Source organism: Vulpes vulpes, chromosome 1 (genome assembly GCF_048418805.1).
Source record: "Vulpes vulpes isolate BD-2025 chromosome 1, VulVul3, whole genome shotgun sequence".
NCBI lineage: Eukaryota > Metazoa > Chordata > Mammalia > Carnivora > Canidae > Vulpes > Vulpes vulpes.
Window position 1 is genome coordinate 64,708,546 of NC_132780.1, and position 27,517 is coordinate 64,736,062.

Consider the following 27,517-nt stretch of genomic DNA (forward strand, 5'->3'; position numbering starts at 1 on the left):
TACATTGTCTGGATCTTATCTACCCCAATGTGATGCTTGACTCTCTGTCAGATTGTCTCAGGACCCAAGTAATGCTTGTCTCACCTAGGAACTCATTAAACACACTGGTGGAAAATGAACTTGCTCCATTTCTTGAAATCAGGCAGGAAGCCCTGGTGCATATATGCCACAGACCCTGGCTACAAAGATGCAAAGAGAATTTGGAATTGGAATTTCTGAACATAAATTAAATGCCTTTCCCTAATTATATGCCAAAACAAAGAGACAACCCTCTCCTGAACAGAACCTGAGGAATCCTGGACAATGGAAAAGAGGCCACAGATGGCAAATGATGTAAAGGCAGTATGTTCATATTTATTAATCACTGAGATTTTTCAATAATGATCCAATGAGTGTCAAAGATGAAAGTGTACAATTGGATATATTTCCTTCTGAAAGTGCTTTCTTAAACTATCTGTGTATGGCTTAGCATTCTAGTCTTCATTCACATCCCAGATGAACTTCAGGGGAAAATCTTTCATCTCCCTTTGGAAAATCTTGTCAAACCTTTCATTCTGCTCAACAGTCATGTGATTTTTCCAGTCTCCAATGGTACCTGGGAGGAAAAACAAGGGAATTACATCAGGGAAGAGTCTGAGAAGAGGGGCATTATGCCTTAGCATTGTTGGGAGAAACAGTTTTTGCATTTTGATTTCTCTCCCCACTAAGGCCTCAGTGACTTCTGAATGCGGCCCTGCCCCTTCCCTCTCCCACCTCCTGGCAAGTGGGCAAACAAATTCATCCCCGCAATTATGCTGTAATGTCAGATAATTAGCCCAACTTCTCAGCTGGCAGACACCTGGAAAAGAAGAAAACTCTGGCAGCTTGTTCAGTACTATGCTACAGGCTAGCATGGGCTATGGTAGTTTAGAGAAAGAAGTCCTGCAAAATTTCCATAAAATCAGGTATCAATGAGCTGATTTATAACTGATGAGGACCTGGCAGTTCAGAGAGATGTTTAAAATGTAGCTCAAGGAACTAGAGTTCATAATGGCTGCCCTGTAATGATTCCCTCTTCACCCACTTTAGGTTCACAACAATCTTACTTTAAACTTGTAAACACAGAGTCGTGATGACAGACACAGGCTGATAGAGGGAGAGGCAAGAAAAGAAACACTGATCTTCGCACACACTGAACTGTATACAGACAACTGAAAAAACTGAAATATTAACAAAACTGGAATCATAAACCATAGCAGTGCAGGAGCACTGAATTCCGTGCAGATGCTGCCCGGGGGATCACATCTAAGAGAAAACCGTACCTGTGTGCTCAGTAAACATATGGGGGTGTGCTTCATTTCCACAGGAGATCTGGCTCCTTGTATTTCTTTCTAAGCCCTTTCAGTTTGTCATTTTCGGGTGTAAAGACATAGAAGCACAGAAATTTTTCTTTTTTCAGAGAGAAAGAAATTGCAAGCACAAAGACAATGGCAGTTGAAGAGGGTTTTGTATCTGCACCACAATAGGATGTGCAGGACATAACAGGAAGGTGTTTCCCCACTTCTGGAGGCTCTCAGGTACCAGTGTTTCATATTTTTTAATTGAACAGGTAAATACATATGAAGAGATTAAGTAAGGAAATACTAACTTGAGGAAATCAAAGTGACAATTTCTTGCTACTTGACATAGAGGCATAGCACCCTATGTGCAAAATTGAGGTCTATAATTCCGTTTTATAGATTTTCCGTGTACCAAGCTAGAACATCATAAAATATAATGTAGAATGATTGTATAAAATAAAATAATTTACCATTTTCAAATTTATCAGTTCTATAAAATCTCACTCACCGAGGATATATTATGATAAATGAGATATTCCTATACTTTTTACAGATGTGAAATTCTAGTTTACTAGAGGACACGTGATAGTCCTGCCCAAGAACACAAGCACAGCAAGTGTATATTCTTAATTCAGTCCTGGTGGAGGTTTAGGAAAAATCACAGAGATGGAAGAGCAGCCAGTGACAACCAACAGACCCGTCATTACCTCATCATCACATGCTGAGCCCATGCTAATGAGAGGAAGCAGTCTAAACCTAAATGAACATCTGTTTTGTGGCAGACATTGTGCTAGGTATTGGTAGATTTTCAGAGGCCGTAGAGAAGACCTCGTGATTTTAGGTAACTCATCAGATTCATCCAGGAAACAAATAATACAGTCTCCTAAAGAGCACCAAGAAGAAATTATAGAAAATCATCTGTTAAGAAATGAACAGGCCCAGGAGGGTTCTGTTAGGAAAGTCCACCTACAAGTTTAGAGGATAGACTCTGGTCCTTTTGTACCATAGTACAACACAGCCATTTGCTGTTCAACCTCCTGTTCAAGCTTACCTTTGCGAAGGAAATGACCTTTTACATTCTTTCCATATGCAGTTTTGATTATATCGTCATAATTTGCTAGTGGGTCATACTTCATGTTTTCAAATGTGGCCTTTGTCATGACAGCATCTATATTCTCCTCACTCAATTCTTTCCCCAGAAACTTGCAGATTTTTAACACAGAACCTCTGAGATCCTGAAATACATCAGAGTATGATAAATTATGCACAGTATAAGAAAGAAGACTTACACGAAGGTCACAGCTAAGAATAAAAATAAAAAATGTAGGTGCTTATGTTGGCTAGAAAAATGGACTTGGACCACAAGAAGTGACTTGCTTATTCTTCTTGATAAATTAGTCCTTCAGTGTGCATTATTTTAGAGCACATTTGGCTTCATTACAGACGCTTATTTTTCATTTTATCTGTGTAAGTAAGTCAGCAAGTATTTGGGGAGTAGTTACCACATGTCAGACACTGCCCACATGATGGTGCAAGAGAAGAGAGGCACAGCTGGGACTCGGTGCTGGGAATTCAGTACACAGACCTAGGGGCAGGAGTAATTCCATAACAGAATTTGGAGAAATGTTCAACAAAGATAGGAAATTTGTTTGAGGAATTAATGCAAAAACAGGAAATTTTTGTTATTATCTAGAAATTTCTAGATAGCCCAACTGAAGGTATGGAGTCCAGACAAAAGAAAGAAAATATATGCACTGTTGTGGTTGCATGGAAGGTGTGAGGTTCCAGGTCACAGGACTATCAGAATTTGAATCTCCCTTGTGGAGCTTTATGGGCATGTGCCTAGGAGCAGAAAGATGGGAGATGGGGCTAGAGACAGTGAGGAAGCCATATTGTGAGTAAGGTTACAAGGCCGGCCACATACCTGAATATCTCATTGGTGGGTGGTACAGACTGAACAAGAGAGTATAGGCTTGGTGTCTTGAGCTTGGGGCAGGTATAGCAGAAACCAGTGACAAATACTCAACACATGGCAGCCCTTATGCTTGCCTACCTGTCAACTCTTTCTCTTCTTTCCTGGCTAAGAGATCCCTGATGGTGTTCTGGCAGCAGTGCCCAGACCCCTTCCAGTAATGATCTGGAATGATCCAGATCCTCATGCAATCCCATTGTCCTCTACAAGACATTCACCTAGGGTGGTCACACGACCCAAATTGTGTCAGAAAGATGAAGTCAAAGAGAAGTTTGAAAGAGTGATTGTCCTCCTAGAGAATAGATGGGAGCGAAGCAAGGCAAGAAAGCCCTTCTCCTCCCACTTCGCTCTCTTTCTGCCATGAATTCTATCTTCTGAGGACATGACTTTGGAGCTATAATCACCATCCTGCTACTATGAGGGAAGACATCGTTGTCACAGTAAATATGATAGAAAGGAAAGACAGAAAATGCTTGAGTCATTCACAACATGTTTAAGCTGCCACACTCAACATCAGGATAGGCTGTCTCTGGGTTTGGGTCAATAAGCAATAGAAATTCTTCTGTTTTAAGGCATTTGTAGTATGCCTTAGTATATTATACTAGTATATTGTAGTAGTATTTGACTATAGTAGAAGCTGGATTCTTTCTTTTTTATTATTTATTTTTAATTTTCAAGTCAACATTTAGTTGGCTAAATTCAATAACTCAACATATAGTACATCCTTTAGTTTCAGATGTAGTATTCCAGAATTCTTTCTAATCATACACAGACATTTCATTTAATTTTTCTTACAATACTTAACTACAATACAGACAAGATTAAAGTTTCCCATGAGATGCATCCCAGAATGATGAATATAACATCTAGATGGTTACTAGAATGAATAATGCAGAAAATAGATTTCATAACCCTTGCAAGAGCGACCAATAATCTGGCTCACAATAATCAAACATATGCATGCCCACATAGATAAATAGACAGTGCCTCATGACAGCTGGTTTTTGGAAAGAAAGTTCCAGTTAATTAACTGTAAATGAAAACATGGTAAGCAAACTACAGGAATGATGTAGGAAACACATCTCCTATTATGCTTAATCTGGGATCTCAAATTTGATAATGTTTTTTGGTGTTCTACATATGAACAATCAATCAACTCATTTAGCCAGGCTGAATTGTTTTACAGCTTCTGTGAAGTCACTAATGTCATGTTTCTCACCTTGTTTATCTCCTCATACATCATGAACTGAATGTTGAAGAGGCTTTTGTGCTCATACCAACCTTTGATGTGGTCAAACCAAAGGCTTCCTATAACTGTGGGAAAAACAGATACACCATCAGGCAAATTTGTTGAACAGGTTGAAAATAAGCTATAGTCGTAGGAGGTACAGGAATCTTTACTAACAAAGAAGGAAGAGGAAGTCTGCTGGTAAATTTCAAATTCTCCCTAGAACCTGGTTCTAGGAGCACTATCCACCTTCCCCTAGGAAACAATTAGATTAACTCAAGGAGAAATTAGTCTCTTAAAAATGCATTTTATTCAGGCAGAAAATCATCTTAACATGGGGAGAGAAAAACCAAAACCAGAAAAGAGAGAAAGGAATCCTCTCCTTTTTGCTCCTCCCACAGTGCCCAAAGGCACCTAGAGCTATTTGCCTGCTGCATGCAACAAGAAGTCTTCCTGATGAGTCACTTCAGCTCTCCAGTTGACTCTCCTGTTCCAGATCATCATCTCTACCTCTGCAGGCCTTGCTCCTGATCAACCAGTTCCACTGGCTTCTCAGAACACAAATGTGGGGGGCTGGCTCCTAGGATGGGGGAGAGCATTTTTTTTTTCTTACAAAGCAAACACTTTTATTTTCTATGCAAAGGTGATTCCGAGAATTTATATAAAGGCGGGAAAGGGGCAGCAGGAAGCTCCTGGTGTGGCATCGCCCCTGGGCTCCGTGCCCAGCCTTCTGCTTTCCCTGATGGGACAGTTGGGAGAGCAGAGGGGGCCACCCTGGCCTCAACTGTGCCTGGCCTTCCTGGGTGCCCAGTGAGCTGGTCCCAGGGCCTAGCCTGAGCTCCACCGCATCCGAGTTTGAAGGTGTTAGAAACGGGGGGAGCAGAAGTAGAAGAAAATTGCCTGTGCTGAAACATACATTTCCTTGTTTATTTGTTTTGTTTTGGGGGGGAGGGGGCGAGGTCCCTGCAAGGCCCCTTCCCAGGCTGGGGAGGGACCGAAATGCCATCATAGTATTAGGGACTGGAGCGTCTACAAATATTGAGGGAAACACACAGGCCTAATGTGAGCTACAAGGAAAAAGGACGCCTTCCACGATCGATCCTTGAGGTTTCAAGGATCAAGGATCAAGTAACTCTTGATCTTGAGGATGTGAGTTTGAGCCCCACTTTGGGCATAGAGATGGGCAAAAAATAAAAAAAAAATTAAGAAAAAAATTTTTAAAAAGAAAGGAATATGGAACAGAACTTTGTCAAATAGAGCTCCTGGGAGGTGCCCCTTGCAACATGCAGTGCAAAGCTCCAAACCTGTGATCTCAATTGAGATGCTTCTCTCTGAGCTAGACCAGACAACTGTGTGCTTGTGAAAGACTCTCTTCATGGTTAGATGTAAATATTCTCTGGTGATGTACCTGTAATCTTGACAGTCTCCTGAGAGGGAGCAGGAGTAATCAAAATCTGTAACAACGGCAGGTCATTGTCATCCCAGACAGCCCTACCAACTGGTTCGATACATTGATTACAGAACCCTGTTTGAATCTATTTCATCATTCACTCTCCGTCTGCCCAATTCACTAAGCTTAAAAATTTACTACAGGACACCAAACTTAATACTTACACTATAAATTTTAGTTACCTCTTCCTTCGAGAAATTGTTCCATGAATCTCTCAAAGGTACTTGTAACTTGTAATATCACATTTGTTCCAAAGTGGAAATATGAGCACAAAACATCCTTAGGGTTTCTGTATATGTAAATAATCTGGAAAGAAAGGAGGCATTCATTATTTCTGATGCTTTCATTCTCTCAGAGCTTTACCCTAATAGTTTCCAATTGGATGAAGCCTGTTGTTTTAACTCTACATTTTCCTAGCCACGTCCTGTATATACTCAGCCCTCTTTGTATTTTGGGCTTTCCCTTCTTGGCAATGCCTTTCCTTTCATGATTGGCCTAGTGACTCTCAATTATTCCATAAGACACACCTCACATGGTACCTCTTCTTAACTCACCCTGACAGAGAGCAGCAATATTCTCTTGTCTCTACATCAACAAGCTAATACATGTGAAAATGCCCCATAGCTATAAATTATATAACAATAAGAAAAGCATATTAAGATATTTTCAAATCATCTTAGAAAATTTAGAATGTCTTTTTTCATCCTTCTGTGTACGGTTTACATAGTTCTTATTTATATATCTTCATAGTGTAAAGTACAAGTACTTTGCACAGAGAAGTTAAAGTTACTTCAGGATGTTTGGCATTGAAGGAATATGGGATTCATTCTAAAAACTGTTTATTATAACCAATCAGAAGACTTGCATTCATAAAACAGCTGAGCAACTCAATGACATTAGAATACAAAATATCATCAATCGCTGTCTAGCCCACGCTTATTCAACGTGTATATAGCTATTAGTCAGGGGGCCTGGATGAAACCTAAGGTTTGTATCTTCATAATGGCATGTATATATTTTGTGACTCCTTTGGGAGTCACATCTAGGTTCATAATAGGAAAAGCTTTCATTCACCTACTGCCTCCCTGTACATTGCCTGGAGCCAACCCTTAAGCTAGAAGATGAGCTTGATGCATGTCAGCCCACTGAACCCTTCACCCATGGGATTTACTGATATGAACAAAGTGGTTGATAATACTAAACAACTGTTAACACTGGTTGGTATCTGTAATGAAATAAAAGGTCTTCTTAAACATGGAGGAAGAAGTTCTTTTCATTCCCTTGCTGCTTTGGCTTTGAGAATGGCTTCTTGTCATTAATCCACAGGATTGTATAAAAGTGACATAAGCACAATGGTACAAATGAGTCACTTATGCCACATGTCCTGATCCTAACCCTCTTAGGTAGATGATTACACATTTATGAATACAGGGAACCTGGAAAAGCAGTGGTTTGGAGATAAAATAAAAAATGCATTTGGATATTTGAGTTCCATGTTTAGATAACAGGGGCCATAGATATATTTGAGATCTCTTTAGACATAATAGAGGAAATGGAGTGAGAGAAGTTTTGCTTTACTGTAAAAATGTGACACATTAAAATTTGGTTATGGGCCAAATGCAATGATCCTGTAATCACAAGGACAATGGAAATGAATGAAAAAAGAAACAATATTGCTCAAGCAAAATCTTTGAGGATAGAGCAAATTTTTCACAGTGGGAAACATGGCCATTTTCCCCCAGTAATCTGTTTTTGGGATGACTTTAAGCATCATAGGGCATTTAACAGCATGCTGGAACTCAACCCATCAAAGATCAGTAGCATCAATACCCTAGCCAAAAATGCTCCAAATATTCCAAATATCCTATGGGGACAAAATGTCTCTCATCTGCAAAACAGTTGGATAGATAAAACAGATCTAGAAAGGGATCCAAACAATAAGGAGAGGGCAGATATATACTGAAAACAAAAATGATCAACACATTCCACTCCTCTTCTTAAGGAGGGAAGGCAGGGAGTGGAGATTTGGGATGTGGAGGTCATTGAGTGGGAATTCAGTTTATTGTGACCCTTTTACTGGGATAGGTGGAACAGAATGTTATTGAATTTTGAGAAGATGAAGACAGTAGCAAATGGTCATTTTGGTAACGGTGAAAGCAAAACTTTTTTTTTTTTTAGCAAAACATTTTTTTTAAAAGTAAAATTTGAGCATCAAGGTCATAAAAAGAAAAAGAAGATACAACTTTTAAGTGCGTTGTTTTTTCTTCCCACACTACCAGTTCATGAACACCCCGAATATACAATAATTGGGTTTCACCAGACTTAGCGGTTAGAAGCTGATCATAAGAGTTGAATGGAGCAAGGGAATTGAGGCAAAGGGGATTTGAATGCAAAATATGGGGTCATTGGTGGGTGAGGAGAAATTGAGGATATGTGAGAGAGGGGGTGGGGTGTGTGTTGAGACAGAATGGAGGGGGAGGGAATTGGAGATCTGAATGTGCTGACAGGTCACTGCAAAAGATACCTGAAAGGAGTAGGAGGAAAAGGAGGCAGCACTCAGATAACAAGGTGCTTGAAGTCAGGATTCAAGTTAGAACAATCACTGGTAATCCCTTTGTTCATTTATTCAACTCTAATGCTTGCTGGACACTGTTCTGTGCACTTCCAACTCCATCTCTCTCATGGGTTTGTACTCCAGCCAGAACCGGACAGTAAATAAACAGGTAAGTATGTATTGCATCAGGTGGCAAATGGTATCATAAAGAAAGGCAGGTTTATAACACATTTATAAACCCTGGAGGTTGGCAGAGGAATAGTTCACTGGAGGTGAAGTCTACACCGAGAGGTCTGGTGGGGATAGGGGTATGGGTGGCCAGTGCAGAGCCTAAACATGAAGGAGGCAATCCTGCACTTGCATGACCCTGAGGAGGCTCCTTCCTGGTGACCCCTCAGGGGCAGTTTGGCTCACATTTGTCTGGCACTGCAGAAGACCATTCACATCAACTTTGAAACACTCCCATGAGTGACAGGAGTAGAGGTAGAGAGGAAGGTAATGAGTCAAGAGCTGAAATTATCAATGAGTGGAGGTGACTGATCCAGGGAGAGGGAGAGAAATACACTCAGTAGAGATCAATGATTTGCTCTGAGGTTCCCTTGCAATTCCAAGGAATGAGGTACATTTGAACAGAAAGTAGGAAGAATAGGTGAAGTGTGAAAAGAAAGCAGGGAGGGCACACAGAGCCAAGAAAAAGGAATTGCTAGCATTTTATATATACTTGGTTCTACAGTTGTAAAAAATGAAAGGATATATAATTATATAATATATAATATATATGGTATTTTAATACAGTCTGTCAAGCAAATTAAAAGCACACATATCTATTCTTTCCTTTTTGAATGTCTGTATTACTTTTATAATCGGAAAAGAAATGGTGCAAGATACAAATCAGATACTGTAGATAAGACCTCAGATGGCTATTGAAATTTAAAGTTTGGAAATAGCCATATTTGTGAACAGTTGGATGAGTGCACAGTGTTGATGAAGTGAAACAAAATGAAATCATGAAAAAGAGCAATTATCTTTCAGCAGTCAGAGTCTATTTCCTACTTTGCCTTTTTTGTTCTTCAGCCCACTTGGAACCAAGTTGTATGGGAGGTGGGTAGAGAAGAGACGAGGAGATGGTCTTTTCCCAAAATCCAATTGTCGAAAGTTGTACTCAAAGAAGGGGACCTGATCCACTGTTTGCAGTTTTCCAGTGCCTCTGCGATGTTCCTCAAAATAAATCAGACTTAATAACTGCTGAAGCCAGACAGTTCCTATAAGAGAAATAATTTTGTTTTCAATGCTGCACAAATTCCTCCAAAATGTTAGATATGTCTCAATTTTTAATCAGAGCTTGCTATTATCGTAAGTAAATGGTAAATTTATCGGATTGGAATTTTTAATATATCTAAAGTACAGTATGGGTAAAAGAAAACAACATTGCCTTTATTTTTCTGTTTCAGGAGATGCTCCATTTGAAACTCCATGGGCATTTGTCCCACACATTTATTCTTTGACTCTTCTGTCCTTCCTTCTGCTTCATATACAGGACTTATAAAATATCGTCTATGGCTGCCTCCCTATTTCCCTCCCAACTCCACTCCTAGAAGCCAATGAGCCAATATTAGCAAAAGCAAAAAACAAAAAACAAAAAAAAGAAAAGAAAAAAAAAGGAATTTCACTGAAGAGTACTTTCCATCTTTCCCCCCTTTCCCATGTTTGTCTGTGCCCATGATGGCTACTTAAGGAAAGAGTGTTCATTATGAATCCCTAAAGGAGGCCCTGGGACACCCACATGGAGATGGGAATGGAAAGATGATGCCTAAAGTTAGACCTTCTGCTTTAAGTGGGATGTGACAGATTTTTATGATGACTCTTTCACTTCATTCCAATTAGAGTGAACATTTGTCACAAAATATGTGGGTGTAATTGCCTGCTTTAGTTCCTTACACTTCATTTGCAATGCTTCATATATGGGACTATAAAGGTCATGCTTCTGACATATCCAGGCAATGCTTTACAAAGACTTCTCCCATCAAAAAATCACAAGTCCCAGAAAGATTCAAATCAACTTCTGAAATGAGAAAACCCATTCTCCCCTCGTCAGTTCTCATCTTTGGCTTCCTTCTCAAGACTCTCCAATCACCCATGCTAAGTAGCAGCCCCCAGCGAGCAAGATCATTGTTGGGCACACATCCCTTGCTGGCAGTTGCAGGTGGTGTGCACCTTATCGGATCCTTCCAGTACCTTAATATTGGTGGTTGTAATCCTCCAGTGTTGCCCGGGGAAGACCAAGACCACATGGGCCTACATGCTACCACAGCTGGAGCTCAAACTCAGTGAAAACTGTTAGGAGGCTCTAAAAGGCTTTCTTACATCCTTTCACTTTTCCCAGATAACAGACACTGCTTCTGTAGGAGGGATTGTAGCTTTAGAGTGGCAAAGAGGTATCATGCCATAGTTCTAGAGACTCAATAAGAGGATGCAAAAATCTCTGCACAGATTCAAAACTTCAAATGTCTTAAGCTTTTCCTCCCACTCCCCTTTCCACATGGTGTTCATCTGTCTTCTTTCTTTCTTTCTTTCTTTCTTTCTTTCTTTCTTTCTTTCTTCTACCTTCCATTCTTTCTCTTCCTTCTATCCTTTCTTTTTCCCTTTCCTTCCTTCCTCACTGCCTTCCTCCTTTCCTTTATCTCTTTCTTGGACTATCTGTTAGTCAGCTGTTAGCATAATGGGATACTAAACTTTTCTCTTCAGTTCGTGATATATTAACATCACTGATTCACTACAGGCCTTCTGTCATCTGTTTATTCCTTTATCTCATTTCCTGTTCCATCCTACCCCTACTCAAACCACAGACAGGCAGGCTTTGGTATTTAAAGTTGTTTCTTTGCTGGAATGTATTCTTATCAAATATGCCTTGTTGTATGTGTTTGTATTTTCAGTGGATGGGCATCTCTTCCTCTTTCACTGTACTCTGTAGTTTAACATTCATTTATATGCTATGATGTCTGATCCATTGTGTCTAAAAGAGACTATGTTTCAGGGTTGCACCCCCACACTGACCTGTCCACGTTCTCCCGACGGACACCCCACCCCAAACAACACTGCAGTGTACACCTTCACTCATGTTCCCCTATGCACCAGCATAAGATATTTTGGAGACAATACTCAAGCAGGAATTGCCTGCTAGGTCTGTATTGCAGTTGTCCAGGGATTGGCAGATTGCTCTCCAGAGATGCTGCTGAGATCTTCTCTCTCAGGGGAAATATGCTAATGCATGCAGATGTCTGTGTACTCCATGACAGCATTCAGTGCTATTCACCCCTCCAAAGTTTGACAGCCTAGTAGATGTAAATTAATACACCACTGTTGACTAACTTGAGGGGTTTTTTTGTTGGTATTGCTGGAGGGTGGTTTTTCTCTGTACATCTTAGCTCGTTTGTTTGGCTCTTTTAAAATTCAGATTGCTGTCCCCCACTTGCTGTTTTGGAGTCCTACTGTATCATAGATAATTAATTATTTCTTAATTGTAAACATTGCAAATATTTCCTCTCTTTCTGTCACCTATTAACTTTGCCCAAGGGATTCTTAGAACTATGTGACCTATTCTAAAGTAATAAGTATCATCTTGTGGAGAGCAATTAGAGCAGCAGAGAAGATTTTGAGTTTTTTGGTGAGGCTGAGTTTTTAATATAGCCATTCAAAATGCAATCATGCGAATATGAATTTTTAAATTTTTTAATTTATTTATGATAGGCACACAGTGAGAGAGAGAGAGGCAGAGACACAGGCAGAGGGAGAAGCAGGCTCCATGCACCGGGAGCCCGATGTGGGATTCGATCCCGGGTCTCCAGGATCGCGCCCTGGGCCAAAGGCAGGCGCCAAACCACTGCGCCACCCAGGGATCCCCGAATATGAATTTTTAAGTAAGGACTCAAACGAAGGGAGTATTCCATGTACACATCTAGAGGAAGACGTTTTTACAGAAAAGAAAATCTGTGAGTGCAAAGAGCCTGAGGCTGGAACATGTCTGTGATATGGAGGAAGAGCAAATAGCCAGTGTTACTCTGGTAAAAATATGAAAAGTATTTTTTCTAACACACATAGAAAGATGAAGAATTAATATCAATCCTTCACAATCTCTTCAAAAGCTAGAAAAGAAGGGAAAACTTCCAAACTCATTTTAAAGCCAGAATTACTCTGACAAAACCCAGACAAGGCAAGTACAAGAAAGGAATATTAGAGGCCATGAATCTTGATGAAAATGGATGTAAAAATCCCTGTTAAAATATTAGGAAACTACTGAATTCAGTAATACATTAAAAGGGAGGACCTAAGATGGCAGAGTAGTAGGAGGACCCAGATTTGCTTCCTTCCTCCAACACAGCTAGATACATATAAAATCATTCTGAATACACAAGAAATCAATCTGAGTGATGAGGCAGCACAAGGCTAGATGAGGACATAGCACAAGCTGATACCCTGCAACCTTCTCCCTGTCCCGATTACTGGGTGAAATATGTGTGATGGAGTAATGTCACACATACTCCAGGAAGCTCCCAACTGTCTTCATGTTAATGCCTTGCTAGAGGGAAAAACAACCTTAACTTGACAATGGCAAGGCCTCCAGTATCTTCTAGGTCCTCTTTAGCATATGAAAGTTCTTTTGAAAACCTCCCTTTTCCTTACCTCTCCTAACTCCCAAGTATATAATCAGCCACCCCTTACAACCCCAGGGCAGCAGGTCTTCCTGCCCAGGGGTGCTGTCCTCCTTGCTTTAATAAAATCACCATTTTGCACCAAAGACCTCTCAAGAATTCCTTCTTGGCTGTGGGCTCCAGACCTCACTACATCATATGTCACCTACATTTAAAACTACATCACTCTCCCTCCTGAGAGCTTTTTCTATATCCTTGCTTAATAAAACTCTATCCCTTTACTTGCTCTCCCTTGTCTGCAAGATTCATTCTTTGACTCTGTAAGACAAGAACCTTGCTCTCTAGGTGCATGAGGACTACAGAACAAACCACACAACATGAGGGAGAGAAGAGGCCACATCATTAAAGGTAGAAGGCAGAGATGTGGTTTGGGGGAGAAAAGGATCCCCAATGCTGCAGAGTGGGAAAGACCAGGTCACAGAGACAGGAGAGAGAGAGATTGAGAGAGGGAGAAGTACACAGGTGATCTCACAAGAAAACATTTCCCCACACAGTGACTGGGAAAAAGAGGCAGTCTGATTTTCGTGAGTGCTTACAATCAGCAGGGTTCAAAGACTGGAGGATTGGAAGTCTGTGACTTGGCTGGTCTGGATCCCTGTGGGCACTGCAATGCTCCTGTGGAAGAGGGCAGATGGCCTGAAGTGGACAGAAGGACCTGATGATCCTATGGGACTCCCTGGGGGAGATGGTTCCCCCTTCCTGGAGTGCATCTGGGAAAGATGGCATTGTCTCGCTGGGGACAAAAGGGCTGGCAGGTGCCATAACGTTCCCCCAGTGCTCAGCAAGGGCACAGACCCCTTCTCAGGGCAGCTAACCTGGACAATGGCTCTTTGCTGGGCTTTACCCCAAACTCCAGGCTCTTGAACTTTAGGGACAGACCTGCATCGTTTCCAGCACACCAAGACCCTCGCCCAGAGGATCAGTGGAGGTCCACAACACACCTTCCCTAAAGTTTCAAGTTTTAAAACTCACCTGACCTGCCTGGAATAAAACACAGGTGCATTGTACTGCCAGGTGGGCAGCCAGCCTGGACACAGACAGGGTGAAGGCAGGAATCTAGGGATGCTTGGGACACATGAGGGGAGATTGTTCATTCTTCTGTGAGGGCTTCCCAGACAGTAGCAAGCTTCAACTCCCTTCTCTGGGATGAGGGAGGGGATTGATGCCATTTCTCTCTCCTACCCCTCACCATAAACTAATTTCAGTAAGCAGCACAGGTCCAACAATGACAGCCTAAACCACTACCACAAGGCCCATCCCCTTGCACCTGCAGGCACTGCTCAACTAGGGTAAGTTTGCCTGAGAACAGGAGCTGTGGGCCCGTCTCCCAGAAGACTAGGAGAAACCCTCTGCAGACACAAGGTCTACTGACTATAGGGAACTGACTAAACCTTCAGTTCAAAAAAAAAATAAATAAATAAAAATAAATAAAATAAACCTTCAGCTCTAGTGGAAAATGCATCACATGTCTTTTAACAAGTAGACCACAGCACAATCCTAAAACCCACCACACTGTGGTCAAGGTTCAACACTTCCTACTGTAGGCAAAGAGAAACTCTAAACAGGACCTGAGGGAAAGAGCACCTAAAACATAGCCATAGAGTGCACACAGTATATGCCAGAGACACTTCCTGATGTGTCAGGCTCTGAACAGTATATGATCTCTTCTTTATAATGCCATTATTCTCAGGAGCATGAAAACTAATAGGCTTTCCTAACACAAAATAAAAGACAGAGACCTGGACAAAATGCCTGGATGGAGGAATTAATCCCAAAAGAAAGAACAAGAAAAGAACATGCCCAGTGATTTAATCGAAACTGACATGAGTAGTATGCCTGATGAAAAATTTAAAGCAGTAATTTTAATAATACTAGTTGAACTTAAGAAAAAGCATAGAAGACATCAGAGAGTCCCTTGCCACAGAGAATGAAGATCTAAAAAATAGTCAGACAAAAATGAAAAATGCAATAACTGAGATTTGAAACCGACTGGATTTAATGACCACAAACATGGAAGAATCAGAGGAACAAATAAAGGATATCAAAGATAAAACTATAGAAATAATGAAGCGAAAAGAAGAGAGAAAGAGAAGTATTAGATCACGAAGGTAGGCTTAGGAACTCAGAGACTCCATAAAACATAATAACATTCATATCATAGGAGTCCCAGAAGAAGAGAGGAAAAAAAAGGAGCAGAAAGATTTTAAGGAAATTAGACCTGAAAATTTCCCTAATCTGGGGAAGGAAACAGATATCAAGGAGGCACAGAGAACTCCTATCAAAATTAACAAAAGCAGGTGAACACCAAAATATATTGTAGTTAAATTTGCAAAGTATAGAGATATGAAAACATCCTGTGAGTACCAAGGGAAAAGAAATCCATAATTCACAAGGAAACACAAATAGGGTCAGCAGCAGATCTCTCCACAGAAACTTAGCACACCAGAAGAGAGTGATATGATACATTCAATGTGCTGGAGGGGAAAAATATGCTGCCTAGAATTCTCTATTCAACAAGGCTTTCATTCACAATAGAAGGAGAGATAAAAAGTATTTTCCAGACCGACAAAAACTAAGGAGTTTGTGACCACTACCCAGCTCTGTGAGAAATATGAACGTGACTCAATGAATGGGAAAGAAAAACCAAAAGCAAACATGGACTAGAAAGGAACAGAGAAAATCTCCAGAAACAACACTGAAATAAGTAATAAAGTGACACTAAATTCATATCTGTCAATAATTACTTTCTATGTAAATGGACTAAATGCTCCAGTCAAAAGATAAAGGGTGTCAGTATGGATAAAAAAGTGAGACCCATGTATATGCTGCCAAAAAGACACTTATTTAGATCTAAAGACACCTGCAGATTGAAAGTGAAGGGAGAGAGAACATTCATCATGCAAACAAATGTCAAAAGGAAAGCAAAGTAGCTATACTTCTATCAGAAGTAGATTTAAATCAAAGACTGTAAAAGGAGATTTAAAAAGGCACGATATTATAAAGAGTTTTATCCAAGAAAAAGATCAAGCAATTATAAATATTTATGCCCCCAACCTAGAACACCCAAATATATAAAACATTTAATAATAAACACAAAGGAACTCATCAATGATAATACAACAGTAATAGGAGACTTTAACACATCACTTACATCAATGGATAGATTATTTAAACAGAAAATCAACAAGGAAACAATGACACATTGGACCAGATGAAGTTAACAGATACAGAATATTTCATCCTAAAGCACCAGAATACACATTCTTTTTGAGTGCACATGGGACATTCTCCAGAATAGATCACATAATAGGTCATAAACCAGGCTTATTAAGTACAAAAAGAGTGAAATCATACCATGAATATTTTCTGACCACAATATCATGAAACTTGAAGTCAACCACAGGAAAAAAATTGCAAAGACCACTGCACATGGAGGTTAAAGATCATTCTACTAAAAAATGAATGGGTCAACCAGGAAATTACAGAATAAATAAAAAGTACATGGAAACAAATGATATTGAAAACAGGAGAGTCCAAAATATTTAGGATGCAGCAAGAACAGACATAAGAGTGAAGTATAGAGCAGTACAGAACTACATCAAGAAGCAAGAAAAATCTCAAATACACAATATAACCTAACCCCTAAAGCATAGATAGAAAAAGAACAACAAATGAATCCTAAAGCCAACAGAAGAAGGGAAAAAATAGAGATTAGAGAAGAAATAAATGATATAGAAACAAACAAAAACCTCACTAGAACAAATCAATGAAACCAGGAGCTAGTCCCTTGAGAGAATTAATAAAATTGATAGAGCACTAACCAGAGTTATCGAGAGAGAGAGAGATAAAGGACCTAAATAAATAAAATCAGAAATGAGAGGTGACATCACAACCAAAACCACAGAATTACAAACATATTATAAGACAATATTATGAAAAATTATATGCCAACAAATTAGGTAATCAGGAAGAAATGGGTACATTCCTAGAAACATAAAAACTACCAAAACTGAAGCAAGAAGAAATAGAAAATTTGAACGACTAAAGAAATTGAATCAGTAAGCAAAACTCTGCTTGAGAAGAGAAACAAAAGTCCAGGGCTAAATGACTTCCCAAAGAAATTCAACCAAATATTTAAAGAAGGATTAATTACTTATTCTTCTCAAACTATTCCAAAAATAGGAATGGAAAGAAAACTTCAAAACTCATTCCACTAGGCCAGCATTACCTTGATTCCAAAACCAGACAAAGACCCCACTAAAAAAGAGAATATAGGCCAATATCCCTAAGGAACATGGATGTAAAAATTCTCAACAAAATGCTAGTGAATTGAATCCAAGAGTACGTTAAAAGAATCATTCACTATGATCAAGTGAGATTTATTCATGGGCTGCAAAAGTGGTTCAATATTTGCAAATCAATCGATGTGATACACCACATTAATAAAAGAAAGAGAAAGAATCACATGATCTCTCAATAGATGCAGAAAAGTATCTGACAAAATACAGCATCAATTCTGGATAAAAACCTTCAATAAGGTAAGGATAGATGGAAAATACCTCAACATTATAAATGACATATAAAAAACCCACAGCTAATATAATCCTCAAACGGGAAAAATTGAGAGCTTTCCTCTAAGGTCAGGAACACAACAGGGATTCTCACTCTCACCATTGTTACTTAACGTAGTACTAGAAGTCCTAGCCTTGGTAATCAGATGACAAAAAGTTATAAAAGGCATCCAAATCACCAAAGAAGTCAAATTTTCTATCTTCACAGACAAAATGATATTCTATGTAGAAAACCCAAAAGGCTCCGCCAAAAGGTTGTTAAAATTGATACACAAATTCAGTAAAGTCACAGGATGCAAGATCAACATTTCTATACACCATAGAAGTCAGCATTTCTATTTCTATACACCAAATATGAAGCGGCAGAAAGAGAAATCAAGGAATCTATTCCATTTTCAATTGCACCAAAATCAGTAAGATACCTAGGAATAAACCTAGCTAAAGAGGTAAAAGATTTGTGTGCTAAAAACTAAGACACAAAGAAATGGAAAAATATTCCACGTTCATAGATGGGAAGAATAAATATAGTTAAAATGTCTATACTACCCAAAACAATCTACACATTCAATGCAATATATAAATAATACCACAGCATTTTTCACAGAGCCAGAACAAACGATCCTAAAATTTGTATGGAACCACAAAAGATCCCAAACAGCCAAAGTCATCTTGAAAAAGGAAAACAAACCTGGAGAGATCACAATTCTGGATGGCAAGTTATATTATAAAGCAAGTTATATTATAAAGCTGTAATTATATTATAAAGCTGTAATATGGTACCAACACAAAAACAGATACATAGATCAATAGAACAGAACAGAACATCCAGAAATGGACTCACAACTATACGGTCAACTAATCTTCAACCTAACAAGAAAGAACATCCAACAGAAAAAAGACAATCAGATAGTCTCTTCAACAAATAGTGCTGAGAAAACCGAACAGCCACGTGCAGAAGAATAAAACTGGACCGTTTCTTACACTATACACAAAAATAAATTCAAATGGATGAAAGACCTAAATTTGAAACAGGAAACCTTCAAAATCCTAGAGGAGAACAAAGACAGAAACCTTTTTGACATCAGTCAAGACAACTTCTTACTACATGTGTCTCTGGAGGCAAGGGAAACAAAAGCAAAACTGAATTATAGGGACGTCATCAAGATAAAATATTTCTGCACAGTGAAGGAAACAGTCAACAAAACTAAAAGGCAACCTTCAGAACAAGAGAAGATTTATGCAAATTACATATACAATAAAGGGTTAGCATCCAAAATCTATAAAGAACTTATCAGACTCAGAGCCAAAGAACTCATAATCCGGTCAAGAAATGGGCAAAAGACATGAATAAATATTATTCCAAAGAAGACATCTAGATGGCTAACAGACACATGAAAAGATGCCCCAAATCACTCAGCATCAGGGAAATACAAATCAAAACCACAATGAGATAATACCACACACCTATCAGAATGGCTGAAATTAACAACATAGGACACAATATATGTTGGCAATGATGCAGAAAAAGAGGGCACTCTTGCACCATTGGTGGGAATGCAAACTGGTGTAGTCACTCTGGAAAACAGTATGGAAGTTCCTCAAAAAGGTAAAAATAGAACTACCCTATAGCCCAGCAATTGCACTACCAGGTATTGACCAAAAGGATACAAAAATCCTGAAATAAAAGGATACATGCTCTCCCATGTTCATAGCAGCATTATCAACAATAGCCATATGATGCAAAGAGCCCAAACGTCTGTTAACTGATGAATGCATAAAGAAGATGTTATATATATATATATATATATATATATATATATATATATATATATATATATAAACAATGCAATATTCCTCAGCCATCAAAAACAATAAAATCTTGCCATTTGCAACAATGTGGATGGAGCTAGAGTGTATTATGCTAAGCAAAATAAGTCAGAGAAAGATAAATATCATATGATTTCACTCATATTGTGGAATTTAAAAGACAAAATAGATTAACATAGAGGGGGAAAAAGGGAGAGAGGCAAGCCATAAAACAGTCTCTTAACTACAGAGAACAAACTGAGGGCTGCTGGAGGGAACGTAGAGGAAGAATGGGTTAAATGGGTGGTGGGTATTAAGGTACGTATTGTGATGAGCACTAAGGGTCATGTGATGGGACATCACTAAATTCTACTCTTGAAACTAACATTACAGTATATGTTAACTAACTAGAATTTAAATAAAAACAATAAATTAAAACAAAATACATTCAAAGAACCATATACCATTCTCAGGTACTCTTTATTCCAGAGATACAAGGATGAGTCGACATCCACAAATCAGGATGATATACCACATTAACAAAATGAACCATAAAAACTTTATTATCATCCAATTGATGCAGAAAAAGTATTTGAGAAAACTGAACATCCATTCATGACAAAAAGTCTCAACAGAATGGGTATGGAAGGACATATGTCAGCTTACAAAATGCCATTTATGACAAGCTTACAGATACCATTATATCCAAAGTTGAACAGAAATCTTTCATCCAAGATCAAACCAGGATCAAGATGCCCATTCTCAGTAGTTTTTGTGGAAATCCTAAGAGAGCAATTAGGCAAAAAAAAAAAAAAAAAAAAAAAGAAAGAAAGAAAACACATCCAAATTGCAAATGAAGTATAAAACTATCTCTCTGTGTAGATGATAATGATATTGTATATAGATAGCCCTAAAGACTCTCTCAAAAATACTTTTAAGACTAATAAACGATCCATTTGAATTTTTTATTTGCAGGATATGAAATCAGGATATAAATATAAGTTGCATTTCAACACAATTATAACAAACTATCAGAAAGAGAAATTAAGAAACATCCCATTTGAGGACTCCAAGATGGGGTCATCCATACCAGTGAAAGAAAAGAAGCTCATGGAGGTGAAAGTAGGAGAGCTGCCAGGCTGGATACTGATGCGGGACCTCACCCCTAAGGGCATTGCTGGAGCATTTCAAAGAGGTTACTACCGGTAATACAACAAGTATATCAATGTGAAGGAAGGGGGCGTTGCTGGGATTTCTATGGTGCTGGTTGCTTGTGTGCTTTTCAACTACTGTCGTTCTTACAAGGAGCTCACACATGAACGGCTTCACAAGTACCACTGAAGAGGGCCCAGTGTGAAAGCACATTTGGCATTCCTGACCATGACTTTTGCCTGGCATCCTTGAATCCTTCCACTGCCTAATTCACAATTAATATCCAATAAAAGTTGACTGGTAAAAAAAAAAAAAAAAGAAAAAGAAAAAGAAACATCCCATTTATGATAGCATGAAAAAGAATAAAATATGTAAGAATAAATATATTCAAGGAGGTGAAAGACTTGTACATTGAAAACTGTAAGACACTGATAAATTGAAGAAAACACAAATAAAACACATTCTATGCTCATGGATTAGAATAAACAACGTTGTTAAAATATCTATACTAGGGGCAGCCCAGGTGGGTGGCTCAGCGGTTTAGCACCACCTTCAGTCCAGGGCCTGACCCTGGAGACCTGGGATGGAGTCCCATGTAGGGCTCCCTGCATGGAGCCTGCTTCTCCTTCTGTCTGTGTCTCTGCCTCTCTCTCTGTGTGTGTCTCTCATGAATAAATAATAAAAATCTTCAAAAAAAAAAGTCTATACTATAAAAAGCAATCTACAGATTCAGTGCAATACCTATCAATGTTACCATGGCATTTTTCACAATAGGACAAACCATTCCAAAATTCGTTTGTAAGTAAACAAGACCCCAAATAGACGAAGTAATTTTGAGAAAAGAGAACAAAGCCTGAAGCATTACACTTCTAGGTTTCAAATAATATTACAAAGTTATAATATCAAAACAGCAGGGTATGGCATTTAAAAAGACACATTGATAAATAGAACAATAGAGAGGTCCCAGAAATAAACCAACACATTATCACTTAACTGATGGCAAAGGAGCCCAAAATATACAATGGGGACAAATGGTGTTGGAAAAGTTAGACAGCCAAATACAAAAGCATGAAACTGGACCACTCTCTCACACTACACACATTAATTCAAAACAGATTAACAACATGAATGTAAGACCTGGAGCATAAAACTCCTATTGGAAAACATTGCTCTTAGCAATGACTTTTTTATGGGAGTTGGATATGACGGTATAAACAAATGCAACAAAAGCAAAAAATAAGCAAGTAGGATAACATGAACATCAACTAAAAAGCTTCTGTACAACATGTGGGAACAGGCTGTGAAAAAGGATGAAAAGGAGATAGAAGAGCTCAAGAAGGAAGAGCAAAGACACATAAAGACCATAGATGAGGCCATGGCCCAGCTACAAGACCTGAAGAATCAGCATCTGATTAAGAATTCTGAGGTGAGATGGGGGAGATTCGTAAGAAACTGGGACACCAACGAAGAAATGACCCATTTAAAGAAGGAAGTAACAGCCATTGGGACCAAGCTTGAACGGAAACGCAGTGACCAGGGGGATCCCTGGGTGGCTCAGCAGGTTTGGCTCCTGCCTTTGGCCCAGGTTGTGATCCTGGAGTCCCGGGATCAAGTCCCGTGCCGGGCTCCCGGCACGGAGCCTGCTTATTCCTCTGCCTGTGTCTCTGCCTTTCTCTCTCTCTCTCTGTCATAAATAAATAAATCTTTAAAAAAAAATCTTAAAAAAAAAAAGAAAGAAACGCAGTGACTGCCACAACATGCTACAGACTTGCCAGATCTAGGATATCAAGTTACCCCTGTCTAAGAGCACTATGGATGACATTAGTCAGGGAGAGGGTAGCTCTAGGGTGAGGATTCAGTGAGTGGTTTCCAGTGAACTTCCAGTGTCTCTGCATGAGATGCCCACACTGAGATTGACTATGGTGAGCTGTGTGAAGATCTGAAGGGTACCCAGGCTGAGGAGGTCAAACAGGAGATGAATACACTGCAGCAGAAGCTGAATAAGCAGCAGAGCGTACTCCAGCATATTGCTACCCCTAACATGAAAGCCATAGAAAAGCTGGAAAGTGTCCAAGGCAAGTTACAGGAGACCTCAGATAAGCTGCGAGAAGACTGAAAAGCAAGCCAAGAGAGCCAAGCAGGGATTCAAACAGATCAAGAAGGAGCACTTTGACCATTTCAACACTTGTTTTGAATCTGTGGCCACCAACACCAATGAGATCGATGAGGCCATATCCCATGACAACAGTGCCCAGGCATTCCTGGGCCCTGAGAACCCTTAGGAACCCTACTTGGATGGCATCAGTTACAACTGATGGCTCCTGGCAAATGCTTCTGGCCTATGGTGAACTTGTTGAGGGGGGAGAAGAGTGGCAGCTCTGGCCTTGCTCATTGCCATTCACAGCTAGAAGCCAGCCCCCTTTTTCATCCTGGATGAGATCGATGCTGCCCTGGATAGCAGTGACATTGGCAAGGTAGCAAATTATATCAAGGAGCAATCAAGTTGCAACTTCCAGGCCATTGTCATCTCTCTCAAGGAGGAGTTCTACACCAAGGCTCAGAGCCTCATGGGAGTCTGCCCTGAGTAAGGGAACTATGTGAGCAGCAGAATCCTAACCTTCGATCTCACTAAGTACTCAGATGCCAACCCCAACTCCAATGAGCAGTAGCAGTACTTCTGCCCTCCTGCCCTCCTGCTCTGTCTGGATCCCTAAGCTGCCCCTCTCCCAATCTCTGAATATTTGGCCCCTAACATTCCCCTACTTCTTGTCCCTGTTTGGTAGAGTCATGGGATTCAGGCACTGCTTTCAAGTACCAAGTAGAATTGAGGTGATGTTAGCTCTGGGGCAAAAATTCCTGAGCTACAGTGAGCACCTTGGCCTTTGCAATGAGGTGCTGAGCTCATCTGAGCTGAACAGGGCCATCTGTCCATTCCTTCTCACTCCTCGCCCCCTCCAAGACCTCCTGCTCATCAACCATAATCATGGGTCGGCCCCCTTGCATCTTGTTTGTGTGGAGTATGTGCGTGTGTATATATTAGTCCATATGTTTACATATGGGTGTGTTTGCAAAGTCATAAAGATATTGGAGACTCATTTTAGAAGGATCCTAGGCTGAATTTGATTCCAAGAGAGCTCAGTATTACAGCACCCCAGAGCTGGGCAAAGGTATCCAGGACCTCATAGGAATCAGTCAGACAAAATTGCCCTTAATCACTCATTCGTGTTTTCATACATTTGTGCATTCATCAGACATATATTGAGCACCCTCTATTTGTCAGGCTCTATTCTAGAAATATAGAGCAGAATCAGACATGATCTGTACCCTACTACTGAGGAGATGCAGTGGGTTCATTGTTTCCCACAGTCAGCTGAATCATATTTATGCATACTTTGAATTAGAGAAGAGGATGATCACCTCCAGGCTTCCTGAGCTGAACCTTGACAAACTGGTAGGATTTGGTTGGGCTCTGAGGACAGACAGTTGTGGTTTCTAGTCCCTTTTATTAATCACTCACTAGTTTGATGTTGGGCAAGTCATTTGACCTTTCTATGCCTCAGTTTTCTCATCTGTAAAATGAGGCTAACAATATGACCTACCCCATAGGGTTTAATGATGTCAAGCTCCTCACTGAGGATCTTATCCCTGTTTGGAGCCCACTAGGTGCTAACCCATCAGAATACAAGCTTTCTCATCCCTGGACCCCTGAGAGCTCTGATCCCAATTGTTGGGGACAGAAGGAGCCTCCAAATCTGGGAGATGCTAAATGTCTTGGTTATTGAGAGAATTCCAGGGCACCAATGGGATTTACCTGGATGGTGAAAGGCGTGAAGAAGCCTACAGCTTCAAACATGTATGGTATCCAGGTGCCTGGTCCCAACTTGGGTAGTGAGGAAGTAGAAGAGAGATAGCCTGGAGCACATCCAGGCCAAATGTGTATGAAGATCCTTTTGGGAACTAACTCTGTCAGCTGCAGGAACTGTGCAGAGGCAGCACAGCCTGCAGCCATGAGGTCAGCCTTTACTTGTTCATGCACTGTCAGACCATCACTTTGTCCTGATTGTATACTGCATTTTTGTTTTTCAAATGTGAAATCAGTTCTAACTACTCAAGTGACACATAAATCCATTCTCTAAGAAATTAGATTTATAAGTAAAGCTAGCCTCATTTGACTATCATTGCCTTCCAACTCTCTAATATGCTATTATGTTTGCTGTACGTCCATCTAAATTCTTTTTAAGACTTTTACATATATGAGTAATTTGAAAACATTATTGTGTGTTTAATACAAATGTTATATTGAGTCCTGCAATTTGCTTTCTTTGCTTAACAATGTTTTTGAGGTCTATGCATGCTGTTTTTCCTAAAGTAGGTTCAACTCATCCTTTGTAACTGCCATATTGAGTGTCATCATATGACTTTACCACGTCTTACCTGTTTCTTTTGTGCTGGCTAGTTAAGACTGTTTTCTGCTTTTGCTATTACAAATCACCACGTTGGAAGATTATGTGTGTGTGTATGTTTGTGTGTGTGTGTGTGTGTTCATGTGTATATATATATATATATGTGTGTGTGTGTGTGTATATACATGTGTGTGTGTATATATATATATATATATATATATATATATATATATTTACCCAGGGTTGTTTCCCAGAAGTTCAATTGCAGAGTCCTCAGCTATTTATATTTTTGTTTTGAATAAGCACTTCCAACTTGCCCTCCCGTACTATTTACTCAATATTTTTCTTGACATAGTCTTAGGTGTAACATTGCTATTGATTTCACTTTTATCCAAAGCAGTGATATTCATGAAACCACAGATTTAATGTGCTAATTATATATTTTTCTAATACACATCTTTAATGTGTCCATCTTTTGAGCCTAACTCAAAAAACATTTCTGTACAGCAAAGAAAGCTATCAACAAGATGAAAAGGCAGCATTAAAAGGAAAAAAATATTTGTAAGTCATTTATCAAATAAGGGGTTAATATCCAAAATATATTAACAAGTCATATAACACAATAATAAAGATTACAGAAACCCACTTAAAACATGGATAAAGGACTTGAATAGACATGCATGTATATACACACACATTTATATATATATGCATTGTATACATGTATGTATGTTTTGGTCCTTTCTGAGTGCTCTAGCAAAATAAGACCCAAATAATTGAGGATTATTACACACTGTGATAATTAGTATAAATTAAATTTCCTCCTTCTCATGAACTTGGTTATTAAATACAACTTCAACTATAGCTCAAGGTAGCTTTCTTTTTTTTTTTTTTAAGATTTTTATCTATGTATTCATGAGAGACACACACAGAGAGAGAGAGACACATACACACACAACACACACACACACAGGCAGAGGGAGAAGCAGGCTCCATGCAGGGAACCCGATATGGGACTTGATCCCGGGTCTCCAGGATCACGCCCTGGACTGAAGGTGGCGCTAAACCGCTGAGCCACCCGGGCTGCCCAACTTTCTAAATGATAAATATTTCTGCAGCCTTCCCAGCCCAATTTAGCAATTTAGTGTTTGATAGGGTGTCTTTAAAATATCTACTTCAATATTTTCTCCATTTCCTTGTCTACATCAAAAATAACTTGTAGGGACGCCTGGGTGGCTCAGCGGTTGAGTGTCTGTCTTTGGCTCAGGGTGCGATCCCGGGGTTCCAGGATTGAGTCCCACATCGGGCTCCCTGTGAGGAGCCTGCTTCTCCCTCCGCCTATGTCTCTGCCTCTCTCTCTGTCTCATGAATAAATAAATAAAATCTTAAAAAAAAATTACTTGTAGCTACATTGTAAAAGACCTTATTTCATAGGATATTAAATTCAATACACCATGATATCTAGTAGATGAAGTGTATATATCCATATAGAATACTACTAAAAAGACAGTTCCCACATTATTAAAGTATCATCTGATTTCTTAGATTAGCTATTAGAATATAGAACTAACCAGATTTAGGGTAAGTGATTATGAAGACATCATCTTCTCTGACTTCAAAATTATCTAAGTTTTCTATAAAGTCAATATCAATTCCTTTGCGATAAAAATAATATCCTTTAAATTTGAATAAAAATCCATCTCCGTCTTCCATATTTCAGTCACCTGCAAAAGAGAGGCAAAATTATTTGAAAGAGATTTAGTGAGTGTCTATGGTCTCTTCCCTTCTGTATCTTCAGTTGTTGACCATATACTGAGAGAATAAATTGATATCTTGTTTTCTTCACAAACACTGAGAAGTGGCTGGCTCTGTAAGCTACTTCCTGGATTCCAGACGTGTGGTGTTTGGTCCAATGCTGGGAACCAATTGTTCATAGGCTCTAGGTTAGTTCTATGTATGTGTACTCCATTTTTCTAGCTACAGGGAAAATAGTTAAAAAATAATTTTTGTAGTAGCAAAAAGATACTTTAATTAGAAAGCATACATATATATGTGTGTGTGTGTATATATATATATATATATATATATATACACATATAAAAATGAACATACAAGTTGGATTTGAACAGGCTTCAGAAACACTTGTCTCCCACCATTTCCCCCCATAACTGGAATATAATGTGTTGGTAAACAGCAGGTTTCTAGAAGCTTTTCTTTATATACTTCCTGGGCAGGAATTATGCATTCGAAATATCTTTGGTAACTTTTAACTTAAATTTTGTTTTATTTCTTAACTTGTAACATGTAGAAGAATTAACACACATGACTGTATTCCAGGAAGCTGATAAATTGC

At 39.3% G+C, this 27,517-nt stretch overlaps 1 protein-coding gene and 1 pseudogene across 1 annotated transcript; one reads left to right on the forward strand and one right to left on the reverse strand.

Moving 5' to 3' along the window:
* Positions 1 to 473: 473 nt before the first annotated feature.
* Positions 474 to 26,877, reverse strand: LOC112922650 (amine sulfotransferase-like). Its single transcript, XM_026002299.1, has 6 exons — positions 26,736 to 26,877; positions 9,577 to 9,785; positions 6,152 to 6,275; positions 4,511 to 4,605; positions 2,371 to 2,554; positions 474 to 595 (listed from the first exon to the last, which is right to left on the reverse strand). Exons 1-6 carry the CDS (start codon positions 26,875 to 26,877, stop codon positions 474 to 476), a joined length of 876 nt encoding a protein of 291 aa, XP_025858084.1.
* LOC112922652 (ATP synthase subunit f, mitochondrial pseudogene) lies at positions 20,684 to 21,068 on the forward strand (annotated as a pseudogene).
* Positions 26,878 to 27,517: the final 640 nt, after the last annotated feature.